Genomic DNA, 25,375 nt, shown 5'->3' with positions numbered 1-25,375 from the left:
TCTTACAAGGCCTGATAGGATCAGGCCCACTTTCCCAATATTCTCTCTCACCAGCCTGTCTAAAAAGCTCCGTGCTCAGACCACACTGAACTTTAGTTCTTGAAACTGCACTCATTCTGGCCTTCCCATGCAGTTTCTTTACCCTTTTCCCTACTTTCCAGTCTATTTGTTCTTCTGCTTCAGCATCTGGTGACCTCATGCCTTTATCTTAGAGCTGGCCTGTACGTTTACCTACTGGACTCAACCCTAGTGCAGCACCTACCTGTGTTCTCACACGACATCTAAGCTTCCTTATGCTGGCATTTACCCCACCACACTGTAATTGCCACTTTCCTCTCTGACTTCTCCATTGTGCTATGAAATCTCTGGGGACAGGAACCAAGTCTATCTTGGTCATCCTACTCCAGCCTGTCTGCTGCTGCTGCTGCTACTGCTAAGTCACTTCAGTCGTGTCCGACTCTGTGCGACCCCATAGACGGCAGCCCACCAGGCTCCCCCATCCCTGGGATTCTCCAGGCAAGAACACTGGAGTGGGTTGCCATCTCCTTCTCCAATGCATGAAAGTGAAAAGTGAAAGTGAAGTCGTGTCCAACTCCTAGAGACCCCATGGACTGTAGCCCACCAGGCCCCTCCGTCCATGGGATTTTTCAGGCAAGAGTACTGGAGTGGGGTGCCATTGCCTTCTCTGCCAGCCTGTCTAGAGGACATTTGATGAATACAAGAACAGGAGAAGATGTTCAATGAATCTTTTCTTGCTTATTTGATTTTTGACTCTACTGATAAGGTCTTTCACTTTTCTGCAGGCAGATAAGCTGTTAAGGGCCTTAAAAGCTCACCTTAAAAATGAAGCAAGAAAAGAAAATGAAAATCAGGTAAGTAACATTTTCATCACCCATTAAATAGCAAAACAATCAGTTAATGAATGAGAAACACAGTTGCTGATGACTTAAAACATGGTATTTGTTACCAAAGAGATTATTATTAGTAGTTGTAAATCCTTTCATTATTCTTATAAATGGCAAAACTGCCTCTATAGTCTGCTAAGTTAGATGTTTCAAATAAATGCAAAAGTTAATTACTGGTTGCTCATTGGAAAAGACCCTAATGCTGGGAGGGATTGGGGGCAGAAGGAGAAGGGGACGACAGAGGATGAGATGGCTGGCTGGCATCACTGACTCAATGGATATGAGTTTGGGTAAACTCCGGGAGTTGGTGATGGACAGGGAGGCCTGGCGTGCTGCAATTCATGGGATCGCAAAGAGTTGGACACGACTGAGCAACTGAACTGAACTGAAGTTTATGCCAAATTGTATGAATAGGAAGGGAACTGGATTTGAAGTCAGAAAAACCAAGTAGGAGCTCTGTCTTTTGTGTGTACGTAAGCTTGGAAAACTCAAATTATTGATTATTAGTTTCCTGTTCTTTGAAATGGAAATAACATCTGCTCTGCTGAATTGAGTGTTATAAGAGTCACATGCAGTGGAGACTATGAGAGTGACCTGTGGTAAACTATAAACCACTTTTGCTGGGAGTGATTGTCATGGCTGCTGCAGACCCACACCAGAGAGTTTTGACAAGGCTTGACACCTAAATGGGTCAATGATGTTAGCTGTCATTGTATTAGTTATAGCATAAATTAATTCATGCACTTTTAATAATTTGTGGGCATTCCCTGGTGGTCCAGTTTTGGGACTTGGCACTTTCACTGCCATGGGCCTGGGTTCGATCCCTGGGTGGGCAACTAAGATCCTGCAAGCTGAGCAGTGTGGCCCAAAAACTAGTAATAATAATTTCCTTGTTTACATACACTAATATACCTTTGAATGCTTTGCTAGCCTAGTTTTTTAGCTTGGGTTAAGTGTGATTATTTCTTTTTGAATACTTTGTAATTCTCGACTGTGCCTGTAATTTCATGCTGGAGAATTTTAAAATTATCTCTTGCATATGTAATATTTTTTTTATTCAGTTTAAATTCTGATTCTTCCTGAGCATTGTAACTGTATACATGGGACATGGCAGATTAATGTCTTTTTTCCAGGATGAAATTCAAACTTCTGCATCCTCTTGTGATGAGCCTGAGATACAGACCAGCAGCCAGGAACAAGCTGAGAGGGAGCCGGATGACCATGTCACCAAAACCAGAGGAAGGCGTAAGACTGTCCACAGGAGCCCTGACTCGCAGGCAAATGGAAATGTGCAAACTGAAAAGAAGCTACCACCTGTGCCCAATCTGGTATATTATTAGGGAGCTTTCTCTTATTCCCTTATGATATCAGGTGATGGTAAACACTGCTCTGAGCTCAGACCCAATTCTGGCTTTATCATCACACCTCAGGGACTGGCACTCAGGAAGTACTTATTAAGTACTAAGCACAGGGTCTTCTCTGTGGTCCAGTAGCTAGGACACCATGCTGTCACTGCCAAGGGCCCAGGTTCAGTCCCTGGTTGGGGAACTAAGATCCCACTAGCTATGGGGTACAGCCGAAATAGAAGTATAAGTTCAAATTAAATGTATATTAAATAAATAGGAACATTCATTAAGTGTTTACTTAAATGAGGTGTATAGTAAATAAGAAAGAAAGAGATATCGGTATCAAATACAATATTTTTTTTTCTTCCTTCCTAACTTGTCCTGGGCCTAGTGATCAGCTTAGTCTTTGAGCAGTGTGGTCATATGATTCCAGGCACTTCCCCCACTGGCTTTGAGAGGATTCTGGTTTTATTATCCTCTCATTCATATGTAACTTTTGCAAGATGGTCCTAACTTTTATGTTCTAGCTTTGTGTAGGACCTTACTCGTCAGCCTGTCGAGGTCCTTCAGTGTTGGTTTCTCCTCCCTCCAAGGGCTTCCTCTGCCATGTATGCCTCCAGTTGGCCCTAGTCTCTCCTACGCCCAAACGCACATTCTCACACACGTGGTGAGGCAGAGAACCCGATCTGCCATTCAGAAAGAGCTTAGTCTCTTCCTTTTCTTTCTGTAACTCCTTTTCCCCCTCCATTTGGTACCTATCTTTGGAAGGCAGTGATTACTTTTTTCTTTCCTTTTTTTATGTCTGACTATAAAGTGAAGTCACTCAGTCGTGTCCGACTCTTTGTGACCCCATGGACTGTAGCCTGCCAGGCTCCTCAGTCCATGGGATTTTCCAGGCAAGAGTACTGGAGTGGGTTGCCATTTCCTTCTCCAGGGGATCTTCCCAACCTAGGGATCGAACCCGGGTCTCCCACATTGCAGGCAGATGCTTTACCGTCTGAGCCATCAGGGATAAGCGGTGTTATAAATGATATATTTTTTTTTCTTTTGGCTGTGCTGGGTCTTTGTTGTGACTTGTAGGCTCCTCATTTGCAGTTCACTGGCTTAGTTTCCCTGCAGCATGTGGGATCTTAGTTCCCCCACCAGGGATTGAACCCATGTCCCCTGCACTGGAAGGCGGATTCTTAACCACTGGACTACCAGAGAAGTCCATAATGATATTTTTTTTAATTGAAGTATAACTGACACATAACACACTATCAGTTTTGGGTGTACAATGTAATGATTCAATATTTGGGATGATCATTTCACAGTATATACAGTGTTCACTTAACATCCATCTCCTCACATAGTTAAATTTTTCTTGTGATGAGACTTTTTCAGATTACTCATGGAAATTTTCAAATGTGATTACTTGTCATTTAAATAATTTATTTCTTTTTAAAATTTCTAGCAGAATCATTCAGAGATAAAATTATGTGGCCCTACTAAATCCCAGAATCAAGAAAAGCATGAAAACCAGGTTCTCAGAACTGCTGTAGAAGTTCCTTCTTTACCCAACGAGAGTCAAGGAGATGAGAATACGGTGTCCTCAGGAAAACATGGAATAGATGGTATGCAAGTAATTTTTTAAAAATCTAAAATTGCTAGGGTGACTGTGCTTTAGTTCCCTAGGACTGCCGTAACAAAGTGCCACAAACTGGGCAACTTAGAAATTTATTCTCTCACAGTTCTAGAGGCTAGAGTCTAAAATTAAGCTGTCAGTAGGGCCATTCTCTTCCACATTGGGGAAAATCCTTCCTGGCCGCTTTGAACCTCTGGTGGTGGTTCTAGACCTTGGCTTGCAGCTAAATCTCTGCCTCTTCGTCATGTGGCATTCTCTGTGTGTGTCCTTTTCTTTATATTGTCTTAAAAGGATACCAATTATATTGTATTGTGTGTGTCACGTTTGACTCTTTGCAGCCCCATGGACTGTAGCCCACCAGGCTCCTCTGTTCATGGGATTCTCCAGGCAAGAATATCGGAGCAGGTTGCCATTTCCCACTCCAGGGGATCTTCCTGACCCAGGGTCGAACCCTGCGTCTCCTACATCTCCTGCAGTGGCAGGCAGGTTCTTTCTCACTGCATCACCTGGGAAGCCCAGGTCTATCCCAGTGACCTCAGCTTAAACTGATTACATCTACAAAGAACCTTTCCAAATAAGGTCATTGCACAGTTACCAGACATCAAGACTTCAGCTTATCTCTTTCGGGAAAACTGTTCCACCCATTATAGCACTATATAGAATTTCACAGCGTTCTGCAGTGAAAGCAAAAGTTAGAACCAAGTGTAGCAGGCCATCGGGTCACCTTTAACAACTGGTAGAAACCAGAATAAGAGTGATACCTGGAAAGTTTCAGGCAGTTAATCGCTAGGCAGGGTGAGGGGAACCCACATTCTACCCATTAGCTCCTTCTGGCCTGCTCCAGAGACAGGTACAAAGGCCTGTTAGCCCCCTCAAGTAGGACAATTAAAAGGGATCTTCATGGTCTACCTTCCCAGCAGTGTGACTGTTTTATTATGATAAATGTATATTTTACTTAGTCTGTAACCTAAAAACTTCTTCTCTAAACCTGCTCAACTAAATGTTTGTTTTAGTAAAGCCAGAATACATCCCTGGCAGTTCAGTGGTTAGGACTCCTTCATTCCACTGAGTGGGGCGTGGGTTCTGTCCCTGGTCAGGGAATTAAGATCCCACATGGTTCATGGTGTGGCCACCAAAAAAAAAAAAAAGGCCAGAAAACTTCAGTTCCCCTTTACCTAATAGGACTTGGCGCTTTCTGATTTCATCCCTCAGGTGGCCTGCCAGTTGCAGCAATGTCTCAGTGTTTGCTTCATCCCAGTAGTCTGTCTGGGACCTGATGTCTGCCTGAGGGGACTGGGAGAGAAATGATCCACTCACGTCCACCAAGCAGTTTAATGCAGAATTTCTAATGCTGAGCCTTCCCATCTTCCCCAGCATTTTGAATGTGTTACTAAATTTAGAAAGTTAAAGGAGTAGAGATTCTAATTCAGTAGGTCTGAGGTGAGCTTGAAATTCTGCAGATTTAGTAAGCATCCCCAGGTAATTCTGATGCATATGCCTCATAAACCCGCTTTGAAATCTTGAGATGAGGGGAATGTAAAGCAATATGACAGAGTCAGAGGTGGGTGTAGAATTACAAATGTCTGGTATTCCACCAATCACGTTGTCGAGAAGACTTACCCCTAGGACTCAGATTTGAAGGCATGGGAAAAATGAGGGTAGATCCTGTAAGTCAGGTTTGCCCACTGAAGTGCAGGCTGTCTGAAGGAGAAAAATCGGATCATGTAGTTTCTGGTGAGAGATTTTATTTTGACATAATTTTAGACATGAAGTTGTAAGAACAGTAACACGAGTTCCTATATATCTTTCACCTAGATTTCACAAATATTAATATTTTGCCATATTTGCTTTGCTTTTCTACTTATATATGTATATACATACTTACATGTGTTGTATACATTTTTTCATAAACTGCTTGAGAGTAAGTTTCAGATATATGCCTTTTTATCCTTAAATATTTCTGTGTGTTTCTTAAAACATAAGGACTTTTTCTCACAAATGTACAGAGTGCAGTTCATATTCCACATGATAGTTAACCTCTAACAAACAACCACTTGTCAAGGTTTGGTATAGTATCAAAGAAGAATATCCACAATTATCTTAAAAGGCCATTAAATAGTCTTCACTTTTAACCACGTAGCTGTATATGGCAAAATTTGTTTTCATGTATTTCTTCAACCAGAACAATATATCACAACATAGTGTATGCAGGAGCAGATGAGCGAATCCAGCTGCCTTTTATTATCAGACGTTAAAGAAATTGTAAAAGAAAAGAAAAAATAACCACTCTACTCATTTTTTTTATTTAGAAACTTTAGTCATTTTTAATTATGTTAAGGTATAGTGGGTATATTTTTAGTGAATCAAATATCTTTAAATGTCTTAGTTTTAAGTCTAGTATGGTACATATTGATACATGAACAAAAATTCTTTGGGGTCCTCAATTTTTGAGAGTAAGGAGGCATCTGAGGCTAGAAAGTATGAGACTTGATAACTAACCTTATTTAGACAGGCTTATTTAGATTTCATCCCAGCAGTGTCCCTTAAAACAAAGGCAGACTCAGTCTTGGCATTTTGTTGCCATGCCTCTTTAAACTATTTTAATATGGAACAGTTCCTCAGCCTTCCTTTGTCTCCCAGTGTGTTGACGTTTTTAAAATACAGACCAGTTTCTTGGGTCCTCTGACTTAGTTTGTCTAATGTTGTTGATGGTTAGAATCAGATCATGCCCTATTGGCAAGAATCCCACAAACTAGGACACAGTGTCCTTCATAGTCAGCACCCCAGAGGGCACAGGTATTGTTTGGTTTGTCCTATGACCAGTCTTGTTAACGTGCATCACTTGGTTATAGAGGTGTCTGCTAGGTTGTTCCTTTGTTGTAGTTATTATATTTTCATTTATAATAAGCGTGCTGTGAAGAGTGGCTCTGACTCTTTACATATCCTATTTCATGGCCAAGGTCCAAGCAAAAGCCACTGCAGCCCCTCCAGCTCTATCCATTCATTCTTTTGTCTTGTTTTTCAGATGCATTGGGAAACGTTAAGGATGTATGACTTCATAAGTAGCATTTCTTGAAAAGTCACTTACACAGTATTTAGTAAATTACCTCAAACTAAAAATAATATTAGTTCGAGCCTGGGCCTCGTCGGCTCAGGAATTGTCCCTAGGCTCCCGGCCGTGACTCCCTCGGGCCGGCTTCACGCTCCCGGCCTCCTGAGGCATGGTCTGGGTTGGGGCGCCGAGCGAGACCAGGGCCTCTCCTTGGGCGGGCTTCAACTCTCAAGTTCCCGGCTGTCTAGCCAGGACCCCTCGGGGTACTTTTGTGGGGGAGGGACGAGTCATGCACTCGTCCATAGAGAAAAACAGTGCGGGGATGTGGCGGGGAGGACAGTCGAGTGGAGCAGGTAGAGGCCCCCGAACTGAAGCCCAGTGGGAGATGCCGAGGAGGCCCAAATCCTGGTCTGGGGGATTCGACGCGGGGGTCCCTGGATGGGGAGGGAAAGGAGGAAGGAGCCGTGGCGGGGAACACGCAGGGTCTGGAGCTCGGAGGGGAGGCCTGAGCTGGTCGGAAATTGAGAGTGAGAGGATGAATGGAGATGGAGGATGAGCCCGCCAAGTCATCTCCATCTGAAGAATGGGTTGAAAGAGCAGGAGCTAGCCAAGGACAGCCATAAAAGCCTGGTACAGGGGAGCGGGGCGGGGGTGGGGTGGGGGTGGGGGAGGGGAGTCGCCCCACCCCAGTGTACAACGCATCAATTTTAAGGATTTTATAGTTCTTGGCAGAGCATGAGCCCACACCACGATAAGGCATGATGAGGCCTAATAAATGTATTTTTGGTTTGGTCATTACTTGGTAAACCGAAGACATAATGAATATTCAAAAATTTTTATTATGGAAGTGTTCAGACTTACACAAAAGTATAGAAAAATACAGAAAATAGCATACAATTTAGAATCCTAAGTACTTACCACCTAGCCTCAACCATGAATGGCCACCCCCAGTTGCATAACATATGTGTGTCAGTACGCCTCAAATCCATACTGATAAACTTTAAGTTTTTTTTGTTTTCCATTCATGTTTAGTGAGTATAAAGGTTCCATTTTTCAAGAGTAGAGAGTTCTGGAAATTGCTTGCACAACGGTGAATGTAATTAACACAACTGGATTATACACTTAATGATTAAGTGGTAAAATTTATGTCATGTGTTTTTAACCACACACACACAAAATGTCCTTTCAAATTAGAAAAAAAAAAAAACTAGGGAATTCTCTGGCTGTCCAGTGGTTAGGACTTGGTGCTTTCACAGTGGGGTTCCATCCCTGGTTGAGGAACTAAGATCCCACAAACCCTGCGGTAGGCATTAAAAAAAAAAACCTAATGCTGTAAATTAAGAAATAAAATCTGAGTTCAAGTGTGCAATGGAAAATAACTTGTTGCCAAGTAGAGGCCCATAGAGTGTATTTCTCACTATGGAGGCTCTGAAATGAACCTGTAAAAAATAAATAAATAAATAAAAATAATATTAGAATGTGGAAGATAAGTAGAGGGAAATAGCAACCATTATACACATCATGATCTTAACTAGGTTTAAAGAACAAAAGCAAAACAAGCATAGAAGCAAAGGACCTGAGAAAATATGCCAGAATGATAATAGTGTTTCTTAGGCTGGTGGAATTGTGTGATTTTTATCGTTCTCATTAAAACATCTAGACATGTTCATAGCAAAAGTTCTGGAAAAGTGTTTTTAAATTTCTGATAGGCTTATATAGCTATACAGGAAGCACAAAATTTCTGTCTGCTTGGAATATGAGCTAAAAATGTGGTGATGCTATAACTAATTCTTTGTGCTCCTTACATACTATTTCTCCCACAACCTTGCCGGAGACTAGCACATGAAAATGCTCCATGTTAACTTACATTTTTTTAAATTGAAGTATAATTGCTTTACAGTGTTAGTTTCTGTTACATTTCTTCATGGGAATAATTTTTAGAAATCTTTCATTAGTTCTGTATCTTTGGATTCAGGTAATGAAGATCCAAGGGTACCTTCAAAAAGAAAGAAGTCTCTCTACACAGATGGGTTTTCCAAACCTGGAAAAAATAAAACTGCAAGCACTACTCCAAGTAAGTTACTCTGTTGCCTGGCACATAGAATGTTGATTGTGGGTATATTTAGAATACTTAAAATGCTGCTCAGCATGTATTAGAAATTCTATTACTTATTCTTAGTGAGAATGTAATCAATTAGAATCTCACAGAGCAGAGGTAAACTGTTGCCCGTCTTGGCCTGCCTTACAGCCCTGAGCTAAGAATGTCTCTTACAGATGTAAAGCATTGTATAAAAGAAGGAACATAACTCAGAGACCACATTGTGTGTGGCTGTCAAGCATAAAATATTTATTGTCTGCCCCTTTACAGACAAAATTTGCCAATCCTTGGCATAGAGCTTTCTTAGCATTATGCTTAGTCACTCAGTCATGTCTGACTCTTTTCAACCCCGTGGACTGTAGCCCACCAGACTCCTCTGTCCATGGGGTTCTCCAGACAACAATGCTGGAATTGGTTGCCATTCCCTTCTCTTCTTAGCATTATAAATTCCCTTCTCTTCTTAGCATTCCCTTATCTTCTTAACATTGCTGCTGCTGCTGCTGCTGCTAAGTCGCTGCAGTCGTGTCTGACTCTGTGCGACCCCAAAGATGGCAGCCCACCAGGCTCCCCCATCCCTGGGATTCTCCAGGCAAGAACACTGGAGTGGGTTGCCATTTCCTTCTCCAATGCATGAAAGTAAAAAGTGAAAGTGAAGTCGCTCAGTCGTGTCCGACTCTGTGCGACCCCATGGACTGCAGCCCACCAGGCTCCTCTATCCATGAGATTTTCCAGACAAGAGTACTGGAGTGGGGTGCCAGTGCCTTCTCCTCTTAGCATTATAAAATGTCAAATTTAAGTAAAGGCCATTAATTCATTGGTGAGGTGGAGGACAAATCTGTTAATCTTTTCTTATCCTCTGGACTAAACCAAGATGTCAGTAGGCAGTGAAATGGAGAGATTGTCAGTGTTTGATAGTTTATAAGATGAATATGCTTTTCTCCTGAGTTTCCAAAAACTAAACGTTTTGAAATTCAAATTTTAGCAAAAATGATGTTTGAAGTTGAATATTAGGAATACTGAGATGAGAATAAATGTTAATAGAAAAACATAAGGAAGGTGAATAAATGGATTTTGTCTTGTTATTAATTTTCATATTTGGGGAAATACTCTAGACTTTAAGAAGCTTCACGAGGCTCGTTTTAAGGAAATGGAGTCCATTGATCAATATGTTGAGAGAAAAAAGAAACATTTTGAAGAACACAATTCATTTAATGAACTGAAGGTATGCTGATAAAATTATGTTCTTAGTGGTACTGTTTGATTTTAATGTTGATATTGTGTATTACATAGCATGGTTAATACAACTAGCTTTCTATTATTCTGTTACTGGAATAGATTTGAGTTTAATGTATTTTTATTATTTTAAATTTGTTTTTGAGAATTTTCAAAACCCTCCAGATAAAGCAGTGAATCTTTACTATAAAAAATAATTAAAAAGAAAGAAAAACATTAAGAAAATATAACTTTTTAAAATTTTAAAATAGAAAAATATTTAAAGTAAATAGTAAAATAAAAAAGAACAAAAGAAAGGAAGAATTCCAAAATAGCAATAAGTTACTCTGTTTTCCACAATCAGACATTGTGCCTTTCACTTTTGTTGGGGAAAAACTGATTTATGGCTGAAGCCACCTTCTTTTCCTGTCTCTAACCCAAAGGGAAAAGGGGTGGCTAACAGTGGCTAGCTTGAAGGCTTACTGTCATAACTGAGCTCCCTGGACTGGGGGCCTTCAGACCAGATAGTGCTGAATTCAAAGTCTTTTGAGTAAGAGAAGGTGAAGTCAACCCCGAGGTTGAGTTAGCAGAAGAGTAGTGAGTTAATAACATCCCAGGAAGTTGATGTTACTGCCTTACATGGTATCTGGTGTTAAAGGGGTGCCTCACATTTGGATGGGAAACATTCTTTAATTTAATAATACATAATAACCTGCCTATTTCTCAAAGAATTTGAGCCAGTTTGTGGTATTACAGCACAATACAGTATAGAGCTGTTCTACAAAGGGCAGAAATGAGCACTGTTAGCACGTACAGTGTCTGCTATATCAGTTACTGAGTTGAGTTTTGAGTTTTCTGATACCCGTGCCAATGGGGAAATGCACTGGATAATCTCTAAATAATTAAAAAACAAACAAACAAAAAAATACATGTGGTTCTTAGAGACTTAATCTTGGATAATAAATGTTCACTTGAACAGTGTTTATAAAACCACTGTTACCACAGTTGAAGACAGTGTTATCAACCTTATAGCAAGCAGGAGCATCCCCAAGTCAAGGCATTAAACGTCTCCATCTCTTCATATTGATCTAACAACATGCGTAGACAATCCAGAGACGAGTCCATAAGAAGACTTGTAAATTTTAACAAGGGCTAAGTTACAGCATTCATCACTAAGTATCAGAGCATTCATTACTGAATACTGGGACAAGAGGCCCATCCTGGGAGTAAGGGAGAGGGGAGTGGCCTGCTGATGCTTTATAGAAAGGAGATAGCTTCTTTCTCTGCACAGGCATGAGCTAGCTGCAAATATGCCTGGAAAGAGAGCCACTCATTTTCCTTACCATGAAGCTGAGTCTACTTAAAAACTATATTAAAGTCAAGCTCTCTGTACACATGATATGGATGAATTAATTTTCTAGGTAAAAGGTAAGGGCAGAACAACTGCTTTAACCATAAACTTGAGTGTCGCCTTGAAGATGTGTTGAATAAATGAGTAGCTTATCTTGTTTCTTAGTTGACAGTCCCATCTGAATGAGTTTAGTTCTACAAATCCCACCCCAGTGTCACTGTTTAATCAGGAATTAGCTGATGAGATGGGCTATTTGGTATGATCTATTTGGAGACTAAATAAAAAATGATGATGGGGACTTCACCATAGCTAATATGGTTTTCTTAACAGTTGATATGTTTGGGGGCTGGTCTTTTGGAGAGTGATAGACAGTAAGAAGTGAACAGAGATCTAGGGAGAATCATCTTGGCTGTGACTAATGACTATCTCCACGATTAGTTGCCTGATGGCTCCTCTACAATGGGATCCCAGACTTTGTGCCCCAAGATGCCTGTTTATTTTGCTAACAGTGGGAATGATCAAATTTTTTAATCTTTGATAATATATGAAAAAAAAAACCCAATTGAATTTTCATTTCTCTGATCATCAGATGTTACATGTTCATGTTACAAATCTTTATATGATATAATTGGTTGGTTTTCTGTGAATTTGCTTTTTCTTAATTTTTGCCAATTTATGAGCCACTTATCTATATGAATGACGAATATTATGTACTATATGTTCTAAATACTTTCCCACAGTTTATCTTTTTAACTGTATTAATGGTATCTTCCCTTGTGGAAGGTTTTATTGTTTTATTAAACTTTACAACTTTTCCTTTTAAAACTGAGGGTTTTGTGTTGCCCTTCCTGTCCCAAGATCATAAAAATATGCTTTTATTTTTACTGCTTTTATTATTTTCCCTATATTAATCTTTAACCCACATTTTAATTTTTATGTATGTTATGATTGAGCTCCTTGCTTTGTTAAAACAGGATTTTTTTGCTAAAAGAAAGGGAGAAATTTATTAGATACATTGCAAACAAAATAGTGCTACTAGAGTCAGCATAATATTCTACCTGAAAAGCCAGAAAGATTGGTACTCACTGTGAGTAGAATCACTTGAACATTTTAAGTTGCTCAAGCAAAGATGCAGAGTTGATGGTTTTGGCACCAAGTGAATTGTAAGGAGACAGTGTAGAAAGTGGGAATTTTAGGAGAAAGAAGAAAACAAATGGTGTGATTACATATAACAGTATACTTAAAACATCTAACCTGAGTTCTTAGCTTACAGTAAAGATACATATTTACTAAATATTCTACTTTTAAATTCATCTTACAACATGAATCTCTTCTGCTTGTATGTTAAAATGAGAACTTAATGTAATTCTCTGCTTCCTTGTATTCATAGGCTATAATCAGAATGTTTCTTTTGGCTCTACATTGTCAATTCCCGTAGTCCTATTTCTGTTGTCAGTTAGTGAAGTTAGATTTCTTCTGCCTGCAGCAGAGCTTAGACTAATGATAGTAAAACATTCCATCATTCTTTGTGCTTTGACTGTATCTAAAAAAGATAACATAAGTGGAACCCTTCCCTGCTGTTTTATGGAAAGCATTCCCCTTCCTTTCTTTTTCTTTAGGTTTTTAAAAAAGAACTTTAAAAAGCTATTGGAGAGCTAGGGTTGGGTTGGGGAGTAATTATTTGTAGATTTCATAAGCTTTTTACACAGTAGGTTCTTCTTTGAGTTTATATTTAATAAACTGCATATCATGCTGTCAAAGGAACCATCTTTCCAAGAGAACCATTTATCCCCTATCTCTGGCCATGGGGGACTGTAGCCACCTGCTCTCTCTAGTGAGAAAATACCTGGGATCATGGGAGCTACAAAGGGCTTTCTGTAACACAGCAGAACTAGAAGTTTCTATGAAATCAGAGCCATCTTATTAGCACAGGTGTAGAAAACCACCCAGCCTGCCAGGCAGATAGGATGGGGTGAGGTAGTAGACAAGGAAGGATGACAGGCTTAAAAGTGAGGATGAAATGGAATGAATAGGGCACTCTCCTGCACTTTGCCCAGGAGACAATACTGTCTAAGAGGCCAGGCTTTAATGTGCTGCGTTTCGGGTTCTCCAGAGGCAGCCCGTCACTAAGGGAGTGCCGGCAACTCCAGTTCCTGCCCGAGGAAGACTCTCCGTGGCTTGTACCCCTGGCAGCCAGCGGCGCTCGCAAGGCCGGCCCCACGCAGGCCGGAGCACCTTGTGTGTGAAGGGGTCAGCCAAGCGCTCTGCTCTCTCGGCAGCTAAGATGAATGTCAGGTAAAGAAGAGCTCCAAACTGGAATCCAGGGTGAGGTCTCAAAGGCTTTATTGCTTTTAATACATTTCAGGAGGACTACATCAAATGTTTTAGAGTGGGTGAAAAGGAGAAAGGATTGGAATAGAACAGCAAACATTTAAGTTAATCTTTTTTCCTTTAAATTTGTGTTTTCTTGTTTTATCCAACTTTCTTAACATTTGATTCATAAGTAAAGATAGAAAAGATAATATGGATATTTTACTTTATTAATTTAATGTATGTCTGCAAAGATGTCTATATAAATTTTTCCATTGACTTAAATATCAATGAAGCTGAAAATGTCTCAATGTGGTGAACTAAAGAACTGAAGTGTGAACATCGTAGCCCACTAGGTAGTGCAGCAGCATAGCCACCTCATGCCATTAATCCCTGTTTTCTTTGCTTATGCCTTTCCTGGCATCAGGGTAGCCCTCAACTGTGACCATCCCCCCAGAGGAAGATCTTCAGGCTCCTTTTTTCTTTATTAAGGGCATTGCTGCATTTAATAGCAGTCGTGCATGGTAATACTTCCCCAACATGTGCAATATTAGACATAGTTTTTAAAAGCTGAAAAAGGCCCTTTAGTTTGGAATTCTATTTATTGAGTTAGCTTGGAATATGAGGTACCTATACTTGGCAGTTCTGATTGTATTTATTAATATTTAAGAACACCATGGTCAAGGGCTGGTCCTTGCTTCCTGCAGGATACAGAACAGCCTGGACATGGTAGCAGAACCATTCATACACATCTGTTTTCTTAATTCTGTTGTAGAATCTTAGTGGTCTCCCAATCCCTCTGACTTGCCCTCATCAGGAGGAGAAAGGGAGCTTCTTCAAGTACACCTGAAACTTGAGGCCCTTAGGTGTCTCCTTTGAATTCTGCTTTATACTGTCATTGGCCAAGGCAGGGAGAGTAGAGAGTACAAAACCATATTTTACAAGTAACAGAAGTTGATAAATGACTTGCTGTAGCATCATTGTTTAAAAACATTCACATTCTGTGAAAGAGGTTCATTTGTATAACAAGTTATACTGAGGCCCTTTCAGTGCTTGGTGAAGGGTAGGTGGTGGTGTTTATAAGCTCAGCCCAAGTTACTCCTGACACAAGTACTCACGTCTTATTCTCCACTATTTAGGTTTTCAGCTGCTACTAAAGATAATGAGCATAAGCGTTCACTGACCAAGACTCCAGCCAGAAAGTCTCCACATGTGACCACGTCTGGGAATACCCCAAAAGGCCAGGCTGTGCTCGGGACACACAAGTTAAAGACCACAAGGGGTGAATCTGTTGCTGGTAAAGAGACAAACCCCCCTCCCCACACTTCTGCTTCATTTTTAAGCCATGTAACATCCTAATAGGATTGTTTCTTTAAAGCCTCTCCATATCTATAGAATCAAAAGCAAAAATTTCTCCATAGCATTTATACTTGTGAGGGAAATACAGAGACACAGACGAAAACCTGATACCTCGGCCCAAGGTCTCCATCCTGTCTAAGACAAGCCCCAAGATGGTGACCCTCCCTGGAGAACATTTGGCCCCTCCTCAGAGATTAGGAGGAGGATCACAGCACTCATTATAGCCTCTGAATGGTTCTGCCAGACCCTGAAACTAACAGGACCCAGAGTTCGTGGAATAAATGCCATGCTATTGACTGGTAGTAGGGTGTATAAGCCAGAATGAGCCATACAGACACTCTTCTACACCCTGTCTACTTAATCATTGCCTACAAAGACCAGGTGGTTTTCAAAAGAACACTGCAATAGCAGTGTGAGGGTTTAAAACATTATCACCAACAGGTTAAGGCCTGTATTAGAACTGAGTGTATCAAAATTCTCTTGAGAGTTCTGCTGAATGTCAGACAAGAGGGGCCTTGGTTCCCTGAGACCAGAGTAATCCAGCAGGAGTTCAGACTAGAGGAGAATATTGTTGTCGTTCTCTCTCATTCCCATTTACCCTTAATCTTTTCTATACCAGCAAGCAAACATTCCATATAACATTCTAAATCATCCTGTAAAATGGGAAGAAAGTTTGGGCAGAAAGCAGGGCTAAAAAAATGAAGAATAAACTTCCTTAAGATGGGACTCTTGTCATTTTACATGGGACATGAGCCACTGAGCAGCAGCCACCTGCCTAATACTGAGCAAGGACCCACAAATGCCCACAGATAAGGACATGAGGAAGAACTACCTCTATGCCATATCCTGAGTTTTCTCCTCTAGGTTACTCAGAAGTGTGCCCAGCCGGGATGGGATAGTTTTCTTTCCCCAGTTATCAAATACGAATTTTATGTAGATGAAATCAAACTGATTTGTTTCTAATGATTTGCTTTATTCACTCTGTACGTTTCAAGAACCATACTGATAAATGAGCTAAAGTTCATTCATTTTCACTGTGTTTTTCAATGGTATGGATATATTTCAACTTATCCATTTTACTGATCATGGACCCATTGGTATTTCTGACTTTTATTTTTTTAGTATTTATTTACTATTTATTTTTGGCTGTGTTGGGCCTTAATTGCAGCACGTGGGCTCTCTAGTTGTGGCACATGGGCTCCAGAGTGCGTGGTCCGTAGCTGTGGCAGACAGTAGATGTGGCGAGCTGGCTTAGGTGCCCTGCAGCATGTGGCATCTCAGTTCCCCGACCAGGGATCAAGCCTGTGTCCCCCATGAAGAATTTTTATTATTTTATATAGTGTAACTATGACCATTGGGGAACACATCTCCTATCCATGTATAAGAGTTTCTCAAAACTAGGACCGGGGGGCTACTGGATAGTAAGGTATGCAGACACTTACATTACTGGTTGAATTGTACCAGTACATCCTCTCAGCAGCAGTGTGATAGCCCCATGGTTCCCCTCCTTACCAAAACTTGATGGCAACACAATGGAATGGCTTCAGCACAGGGGTTTTGTGCTTTTCTGTGTTGTTTCACTCGGTGTTCCTAGATCCTGGTTACTTGTTCACATATTCAGGCAAGTACCAACATCTGACAATGGCCTGAATGCAACCTGTAAGGGGAAAGGATTATAAAATGTGTCAGATATATGCTGCCCAACTGTAGCAAAAATGTGGCTTACCAAATTATACCATTCTGGTATGTTTTTAACTTTATGTTACAAAAATTCACATTCTTCATATTCACTTTCTATAACAGCCTTCATTAGTGAAAACCAGAGCCATGAATCTTTTAATCTTTATGTGATTATGTTCCCTTCAGGCTTTATCTCTGTTTGTGTTAATGAAAATGTCACTATTAATAATATATAACTTTTTAAAAGGGTAGGGAATTCCCTGGTGGTCCAGTGGTTGGGACGCCGAACTTCCACTGCAGAGAGTGCAGGTTCTATCCTTGGTTAGGGAACTAAGATCCAGCATGTTATTCAGTGCTGCCAAAAAAAAAGGTAAATAATATCAGGGAAACAGCCTGAAAATTTACCCAGTTAATTTTTTTTAGTTGAAATATAGTTGACTCAGTGTTCTTTTACTTTCAGGTATACAGCAAAGTGATTCAGTTATACATATAAAAACATATATATATAATCTTCAGATTCCTTTCCCTTTTAGGTTATTACAAAATATTGAATATAGTTCCCTGTGCTATATATAGTAGGTCCTTTTTTAGGTTATCTATTTTATATGTAGCAGCATGTTTATGTTAATCCCAAAGTCCTAATTTATCCTTCCCACCCAATTAATTCTTAAAACAGAATTCTAAACTCCTGTTGATCCTAGGAAATGTCACAATCTGGGGAGCTGCTGACAGGGAAACAAATCTCAGGGGTTAGTTCTCCTCAGTAACTCTTTTCTCCCATTTCTCCTTTTTAACCATACTTCTGTTTCAGGCTGTTCATATTAAATTCTATTTAAGATTGAGCAGTGATACTTTAATAAAATAAAAACTTTGGCAGATCTTTTATTCTAATTAAACCCTTGGATTTTGTTATTTTAGTTATTACCCCATTCAAGTTGACAACTGAAGCAGCGCAGACTCCAATCTCCCATAAAAAACCAGTGTTTGATCTCAAAGCAAGTTTGTCTCGTCCTCTCAACTATGAGCCACACAAAGGTATGTGGGAATGTTTTGAGGTACAAGAGTTAAGACTAAACAGTTATGCATCTGAGGATGTGAAAAATCCTAGTGACTCAGTGGAAGCCATACTTGGCCTAGAATTCCTGCCTCTGCCCTGTGTCCACGTGACCCATAATTTAAAAACTGTCCATTGAACAAATACTAAATAATTCACTTATATTTTTGTTAACCAAAGATAGTTTCTAATCAGTGTTGCTAAAAAGCATTAATAAAACTTCAGCCAAAATCAAGAAACTTGAATATTTCTATGGGTAAATGAATGTTTTCTTTATAGTTTTTAAAGGATCCTAGGCTGAGGACCACTGGTCAAACCACCTGGGACATTTATTGGCCAAATGTCTCTCTTGGGCATATATTAAAGTATCTTCACATCCACTTAAAACATCAGCAATTAATGTGATCTATATGTCAGTGCTTCTGGAATTATTTTAAAACAAACTTCCTATAAAAAGCATGTTTATGTAAGTGTTTAAATTACTAATCTTAATGCAAAAAATATAATAAAAACTAAGTCTTATTTAGAGGTAAGAGTCAAACTGAACCATGGTTTAAAAAATCTTCCCCCACTGCATTTTTCTTCCCCAAGTTTTCCCATCTGTGGCAATGGCACTTCTCTAACCAAGTGTCAGGGCAGACGTCTGGGAGTGATCTTTGGCTGTCTACTCTCCTTGACACCATATGCAGGCCTTTCAACTCCATCTTTGAAACTGATCTGTAATTTGACCACTTTTCACCCCTTTATGGCTACTGCCTTTGGTCCTAGTCACATCATCTTACTGAACTCCTAGAATAGCCTCTTGGCCCCGCTACAACTTTAAAAACGAATCAGAGCACATCAGTGCCTTGCTCTGAACCTCCTAAGGTTTCCCATCTCTCTTCCACCATCATTTCGTTGTCTCCTCCCTTCTCTGACTCTGTGCCAATCACACTGGTGTTTCAGCTCCTCAGACACATTCATCTCATTCCCTCCTTTAGGTCTTTGAATTTGTTATTCCTCTGCTCTACCAATAATACTATTCCCATTGATCTTTGCACAGGTTGCTCCCTTTTTTTTTTTTTTTTTTTTTGGGGGGGGGAAGCGGCGGCTCCGGGGAGTCCCTGGGGGATCCCAGGTTCCAGCCGCCGCCTCCCGCAGATCCCAGGTCTTCTGCTCCCTTTTTTTAATGGGGCATCCACTTGACTGTCACCAATCTAGGAAGGTCTCTGTCCACCCCCCGCCCCCCACCTCACACACACACACTCTTTACTCCTTCAGTGCAGTTTAGTCGCTCAGTTGTGTCTGACTCTTTGTGACGCCATGGACTGCAGCACACCAGGCTTCCCTGTCCATCACCAACTCCCGGAGCTTGCTCAAACTCATGTCCACTGAGTCGGTGATGCCATCCAACCATCTCATCCCCTGTCATCCACTTCTCTTCCTGCCTTCAATCTTTCTCAGCATCAGGGTCTTTTCCAGTGAGTCAGTTCTTTGCATCAGGTGGCCAGAGTATTGGAGCTTCAGCTTCAGCTTCAGTCCTTCCAATGAATATTCAGGACTGATTTCCTTTAGGATGGACTGGTTTGATCTCCTTGCAGTCCAAAGGACTCTCAAGAGTCTTTTCCAACACCACAGTTCAAAAGTTTTTAATATGCTGTCTAAATAGGTCATAGCTTTTCTTCCAAGGAGCAAGTGTCTTTTAATTTCATGGCTGCAGTCACCATCTGCAGTTATTTTGGAGCCCAAGAAAATAAAGTGTGTCACTGTTCCCATTGTTTCCTCATCTATTTGCCATGAAGTGATGGGGCCGGATGCTATGATCTTAGTTTTTTGAATGTTGAGTTTTAAGCCAGCTTCTTCACTCTCCTCTTTCACTTTCATCAAGAGACTTTTTAGTTTCTCTTCGCCCTCTGCCATAAGGGTGGTGTCATCTGCATGTCTGAGGTTATTGATATTTCTCCCAGTAATCTTAATTCCAGCTTGTGGTTCATCCAGCCCTGCATTTCACATGATGTACTCTGCATATAAGTTAAATAATCAGGGTGACAATATACAGCCTTGACATACTCCTTTCCCAATTTGGAACCACTCTGTTGTTCCATGTTTGACCTGCATACAGATTTCTCGGGAAGCAGGTAAGTATTCCCATCTCTTGGAGAATTTTCCAGTTTGTTGTGATCTACACAAAGGTGTAATCAATAAGGCAAAAGTAGATGGTTTTCTGGAATTCTCCATTGGGTGTTGGCAATTTGATCTCTGGTTCCTCTGCCTTTTCTAAATCCACCTTGAACATCTGGAAGTTCATGGTTTACGTACTGTTGAAGCCTGGCTTGGAGAATTTTGAGCATTACTTTACTAGCGTGTGAGATGAGTGCAGTTGTGCAGTAGTTTGAGCATTCTTTGGCATTGCCTTTCTTTGGGATTGGAATGAAAACTGACCCTTTCCAGTCCTGTGGCCACTGCTGAGTTTTCCAAATTAGCTGGCATATTGAGTGCAGCACTTTCACAGCAGCATCTTTTAGGATTTGAAATAGCTCAACTGGAATTCCATCACCTCCACTAGCTTTGTTTATAATGATGCTTTGTAAGGCCCACTTGACTTCACATTCCAGGATGTCTGGTTCTAGGCGAGTGATCACACCATCATGGTTATCTGGGTCATGAAGATCTTTTTTGTATAGTTCTTCTATGTATTCTTGCCACCTCTTCTTAATATCTTCTGCTTCTGTTAGGTCCATACCATTTCTGTCCTTTATTATGCCCATCTTTGCATGAAATGTTCCCTTGGTATCTCTCATTTTCTTGAAGAGATCTCTAGTCTTTCCCCTTCTATTGTTTTCCTCTATTTCTTTGTATTGATCAATGAGGAAGGCTGTCTTATCTCTCCTTGCTATTCTTTGGAACTCTGCATTCAAATGGGTATATCTTTCCTCTTCTCCTTTGCTTTTCCGTCTCTTCTTTTCTCAGCTATTTGTAAGGCCTCCTCAGACAGCCATTTTGCCTTTTTGCATTTCTTTTTCTTAGGGATGGTCCTGATCACTGCTTTCTGTACAATGTCACAAACCTCCGTCCATAGTTCTTCAGGCACTCTCTTAGAAATAATCTCTTGAATCTATTTGTCACGTCCATTGTATCATAAGGGATTTGATTTAGGTCATACCTGAATGGTCTAGTGGTTTTCCCTACTTTCTTCAATTTCAGTCTGAATTTGGCAATAAGGAGTTCATGATCAGAGCAACAGTCAGCTCCCGGTCTTGTTTTTTTGCTGACTGTATAGAGCTTCTCCCTCTTTTGCAAAGAATATAATCAGTCGAATTTCAGTACTGACCATTTGGTGATGTCCAAGTGTAGAGTCTTCTCTTGTGTTGTTGGAAGAGGGTGTTTGCTATGACCAGAGTATTCTCTTGGCAAAACTCTGTCAACCTTTTCCCTGCCTTATTTTGTGCTCCAAGGCCAAATTTCTCTGTTACTCAAGGTATCTCTTGACTTCCTACTTTTGCATTCTAGTCCCCTATGATGAAAAGGACATCTTTTTCGGTGTTAGTTCTAGAAAGTCGTGTAGGTCTTCATAGAACCCTTCAATTTCAGCTTCTTCAGCATAACTGGTTGGGGCATAGACTTGGATTACTGTGATATTGAATGGCTTGCCTTAGAATTTTGAGATTGCACTAAGTACTGCATTTCAGACTCATTTGTTGAGTATGAGGGCTACTCCATTTCTTCTAAGGCATTTTGCCCACAGTAGTAGATATAATGGTCATCTGAATTAAATTCTTCCATTTCCGTCCATTTTAGTTCACTGAATCCTAAAATGTTGATGTTCACTCTTGCCATCTCCTGTTTGACCACTTCTAATTTACCTTGATTCAGGGACCTAACATTCCAGGTTCCTATGCAATATTGCTCTTCACAGCATTGGACTTTACTTCCATCACCAGTCACATCCACAACTGGGTGGTGTTTTCACTTTGGCTCCATCTCTTCATTCTTTCTGGAGTTATTTCTCCACTCTTCTCCAGTAGCCTACTGGGCACCTACCTACCTGGGGGGTTCATCTTTCAATGTTCTATCTTTTTGCCTTTTCATACTGTTCATGGGGTTTTCAAGGCAGGAATACTGAAGTGGTTTGCCATTCCCCTCTCCAGTGGACCAGGTTTTGTCAGAACTCTCCAACATGACCCGTCCATATGGGTGGCCCTACATTGCACGGCTCATAGTTCCATTCCTTACTTAGTCTTATATTTCTTCATAGCACTGCCTGATGTTACCTTACTTGACAATTATCTGCCTCTCCCATTGGAAGACAGCAAGAATTGTTGACTTCTTGGTTCACTGCTCTGTCCCTAGCACCTAGAAGAGTCCCTTGAACACACCGGGTTCTCCAAAAGTATTTGTCATGGGAGTGACTGATCACCCTAACTTCTACTGATGGTAGGAAACCTGGTTTAGAGCTTCACCTGTGCTTGTTATTTTAGATCCTAGACAAGTCACTTAATTCCTTTAATTCCTTTATGAAAGGGAAAATAAACAAGTACTACTTCGGTGGTTACTGAGAGGGTCAAATGATGCAGCAAGTGTGAAAGTCCTTTTTATAAAATGGGAAACACTGCAAATGACAGTCACTAGTACTCAGAAACAGGTCAAACCATGCCAGTAAAGTAATACATAAACATCTGGAAATTTGGTCACAATTCTAAAGCCAACAAAACAGTCCTGCTTGCTCTGTTCCAGATATACATCAATAGGTAACAATCATAATAAACTGCAAAGATGAAATACTACTTTAATATTAAACATACCTATGCAATCTTGCAATTAAACTACCTAGTTGTTATGGCTTCTTTAATGTGCTTTGTAATTGGACTCAGTATTAAGAGGTTTTTGGGTTTGTTTGTTGTTTTTTTTTTTTTAGTATTAAGATTTTTTGTGTCACTTTCCAAGGATTAAAAAGTCAAAGAGGGAATTCCTGGCGGTCCAGTGGTTACCCTGTGGGCCTGAGTTCAGTCCTAGTTGAGGAACCTAGGATCCCACAAGCCATGCAGTGTGGCCAAAAAAAAAAAATCTTTTTAAAGTAGAAGACACTTGTTTTTAGAGGAAAAGAAAGTAATGTCTACTGTGGAATATTAAACTGAAATTAATAGAATTATACTAGCAAATGTCTAAAAACAAAGTATAAATGTTGATAGCAAGCAGGTAGCCACAAATAAGAGAAAATTAAAATTATAAATACAAGAATCTTCTTAAATCTGTTTGTCTCTATCTAAACTAGGAAAACTGAAACCATGGGGACAGTCTAAAGAGAACAATTCTCTACATGAGCATGTCAACAGAGTTAGCTTCCACAAGAAAACTTATAAACAACCTCGTCTCCAGACCAGGTAAGAACATAACTATTCAGTTCTATAATTCTTTTAATTTGAAAAAGTCTGTATAAAAGCAGAGTCTTTGGGATAGAGTCACAGAAATAGTGGAGTTTAAAAAGAAGGTAGAAGTGGAATCATACACAGCACTTAAAGTACATGTGCCTAGGCGGTATCACAGTGGGTTCTTATTCAGTAGGTGTGAGATGGCACCCGCACATCTGCATTGTTTTGAAGCTCTGCAGGGGTGATTCAGAAGACCTGGATTCAGAGCACTGCTCTTACATGACCTATCTACCCAAACAATGCACCTGGATGTCCCTCCAGATATCGCTCATGTGCCCAGGGCACCTAAGTATGCAGACAGATGTAAATTCTCACACCCAGGGAAACCAGGCTTACTAGGCCTCAAGGCCCTGCACAGGGGGAAACCCCAGTATGATCCTTAGAGGCTTCTTTCTGCATGAAAACCAAGTTAATGTCAGAGTCTGTCCTGGGCTGCAGCTGGTCCTGGTTTGGTCGATTCCCTATGAGATACCCTCCTGACACAGATTTACCTATCATTTGACTGGACAGCTACCACCAAGACCTTATTATTTGCTATTAAAATCATTAACATGATTCTGAGCCTTTTTTTCCCCTCTTAATTCCTTCCCTCAAAAATCACAGTTGGCTTAAGTCAGTAGATCCTGGTTCCAATGCTAGCTAGCACTTCCGTTAGACAATGTGATTTTAAGCTTGAATTCTGACTTCCACAGATAGAGGTTTCTCACTTAAAAACAAACTAAAAAAATCTACAGGGGTTAGATTCACTCTCCAAGGTGTCTTCTGGTTCTAATTTCATGCTTAGTTTTAGAATGCTACTTTAACATAAGGAAAAAAAATATGTCTAGCCTTTTAACATAAGTGACTTATAGGTATGGTTTCCATTGCACAGACCACTGGTCAGAGTGCAGTGTCCTGTAAAAGTACATTTTACACTGGATGTCATTTTAAGTTTGGACATTATGCTAACCACAGGTGCCTTAAAGTGGTCTGTTTGGAGTTTCACCAGAGCCTAACATATAACCTGTCCTTTTGTAGGGAGGAGCAACGAAAGAAACATGAGCGGGAGCGAAAGGAAAAGAAAGAAAAGGTCCTGGGAGTTCGAAGGGGCCTCATTATAGCTGAACGCTCATAATTTAATATCCTGTAAATATTTCTTTCCTCTTAACCCTTTTTTGTAAATATTTTTGTACTGTCCTCTTAGTCAAAAGACCTTTTTCTGCTCTTAACTTTGTTCATATACTATATGTAGTGCCTGTGGCTTCTTCACATGCTATATCCCTGAAAATACATTACCTTTAAAACTCACAAACTCTTCTGAAATACTTTTTACCTAAGCCCCTATACAACTAGCTCAGTTTTCTACAAAAGACCCATCATAGATTCTTGACCTAGATTTTTAAAGTCAAGTGCCCTCTGCTGGCTCTAGTAACAGAACTTCAGTCCTCTTCTAGGTAAAAGCATTTATGGTAGCCAATTATAACACATACTTTAGTAGAAATTGAACAATAACAAGTTATGGATAGGGTAAGCTGTGAAAGGCCACCTCTTCATCCTCTAGAGAATCTAGTAATCTTACTGAAACTGTAAGCCATTTGGGTTGATAAGACAGCAGTATTTTACCTATGTGAAATGTTTCATTTAAGCTTGTGTACTTCATGTAATTGTCAATTACGTATCTCTGTATTCTTAAAACTATAGCTCATTCTAGCTTGGCTTATTTAGAAATACACAGGACCATATTGAAAGTTGGGGATTGCGGCTTTAAGGATTATTGTGCTCTGTCAAACTGATATCTTACTCCATTTATGGAAAAGACTAGAGTTGCTTAGTATCATATTCATATTTGTTGCACCTGAGTGGAGTGTCTGTGTTTTGTACGGCTTGAGATTTTCATGAATAAAATTTTTTCTCACGGTGGTAAGATTCATTCTTTGTAAATGTAATTGGTTTCCAAAATTTACTTGACCAGCCAAGACTAACAAGAGTTGACTTGT

The 25,375-nt window shown here is 40.2% G+C and overlaps 1 protein-coding gene across 1 annotated transcript in view; it reads left to right on the top strand.

Annotated features, from left to right (window-relative positions):
• Nucleotides 1-25,320, top strand: part of NUSAP1 (nucleolar and spindle associated protein 1) — a 30,394-nt gene extending 5,074 nt beyond the window's left edge. Inside the window, 10 exon segments of the mRNA XM_070378203.1 lie at nucleotides 804-872; nucleotides 2,039-2,233; nucleotides 3,705-3,864; nucleotides 8,903-9,001; nucleotides 10,138-10,247; nucleotides 13,666-13,883; nucleotides 15,038-15,195; nucleotides 17,856-17,972; nucleotides 23,243-23,351; nucleotides 24,417-25,320. Of these exon segments, the coding sequence (XP_070234304.1) occupies nucleotides 804-872; nucleotides 2,039-2,233; nucleotides 3,705-3,864; nucleotides 8,903-9,001; nucleotides 10,138-10,247; nucleotides 13,666-13,883; nucleotides 15,038-15,195; nucleotides 17,856-17,972; nucleotides 23,243-23,351; nucleotides 24,417-24,513 (1,332 nt within the window). The 3' untranslated portion in view covers nucleotides 24,514-25,320.
• The last annotated feature ends 55 nt before the right edge of the window (nucleotides 25,321-25,375 follow it).

The sequence above is a fragment of the Bos mutus genome, chromosome 10 (assembly GCF_027580195.1).
Source record: "Bos mutus isolate GX-2022 chromosome 10, NWIPB_WYAK_1.1, whole genome shotgun sequence".
Classification (NCBI taxonomy): domain Eukaryota; kingdom Metazoa; phylum Chordata; class Mammalia; order Artiodactyla; family Bovidae; genus Bos; species Bos mutus.
The sequence above is the reverse complement of the archived record's forward strand: the minus strand, read 5'-3'. Positions and strand labels throughout refer to the sequence as shown.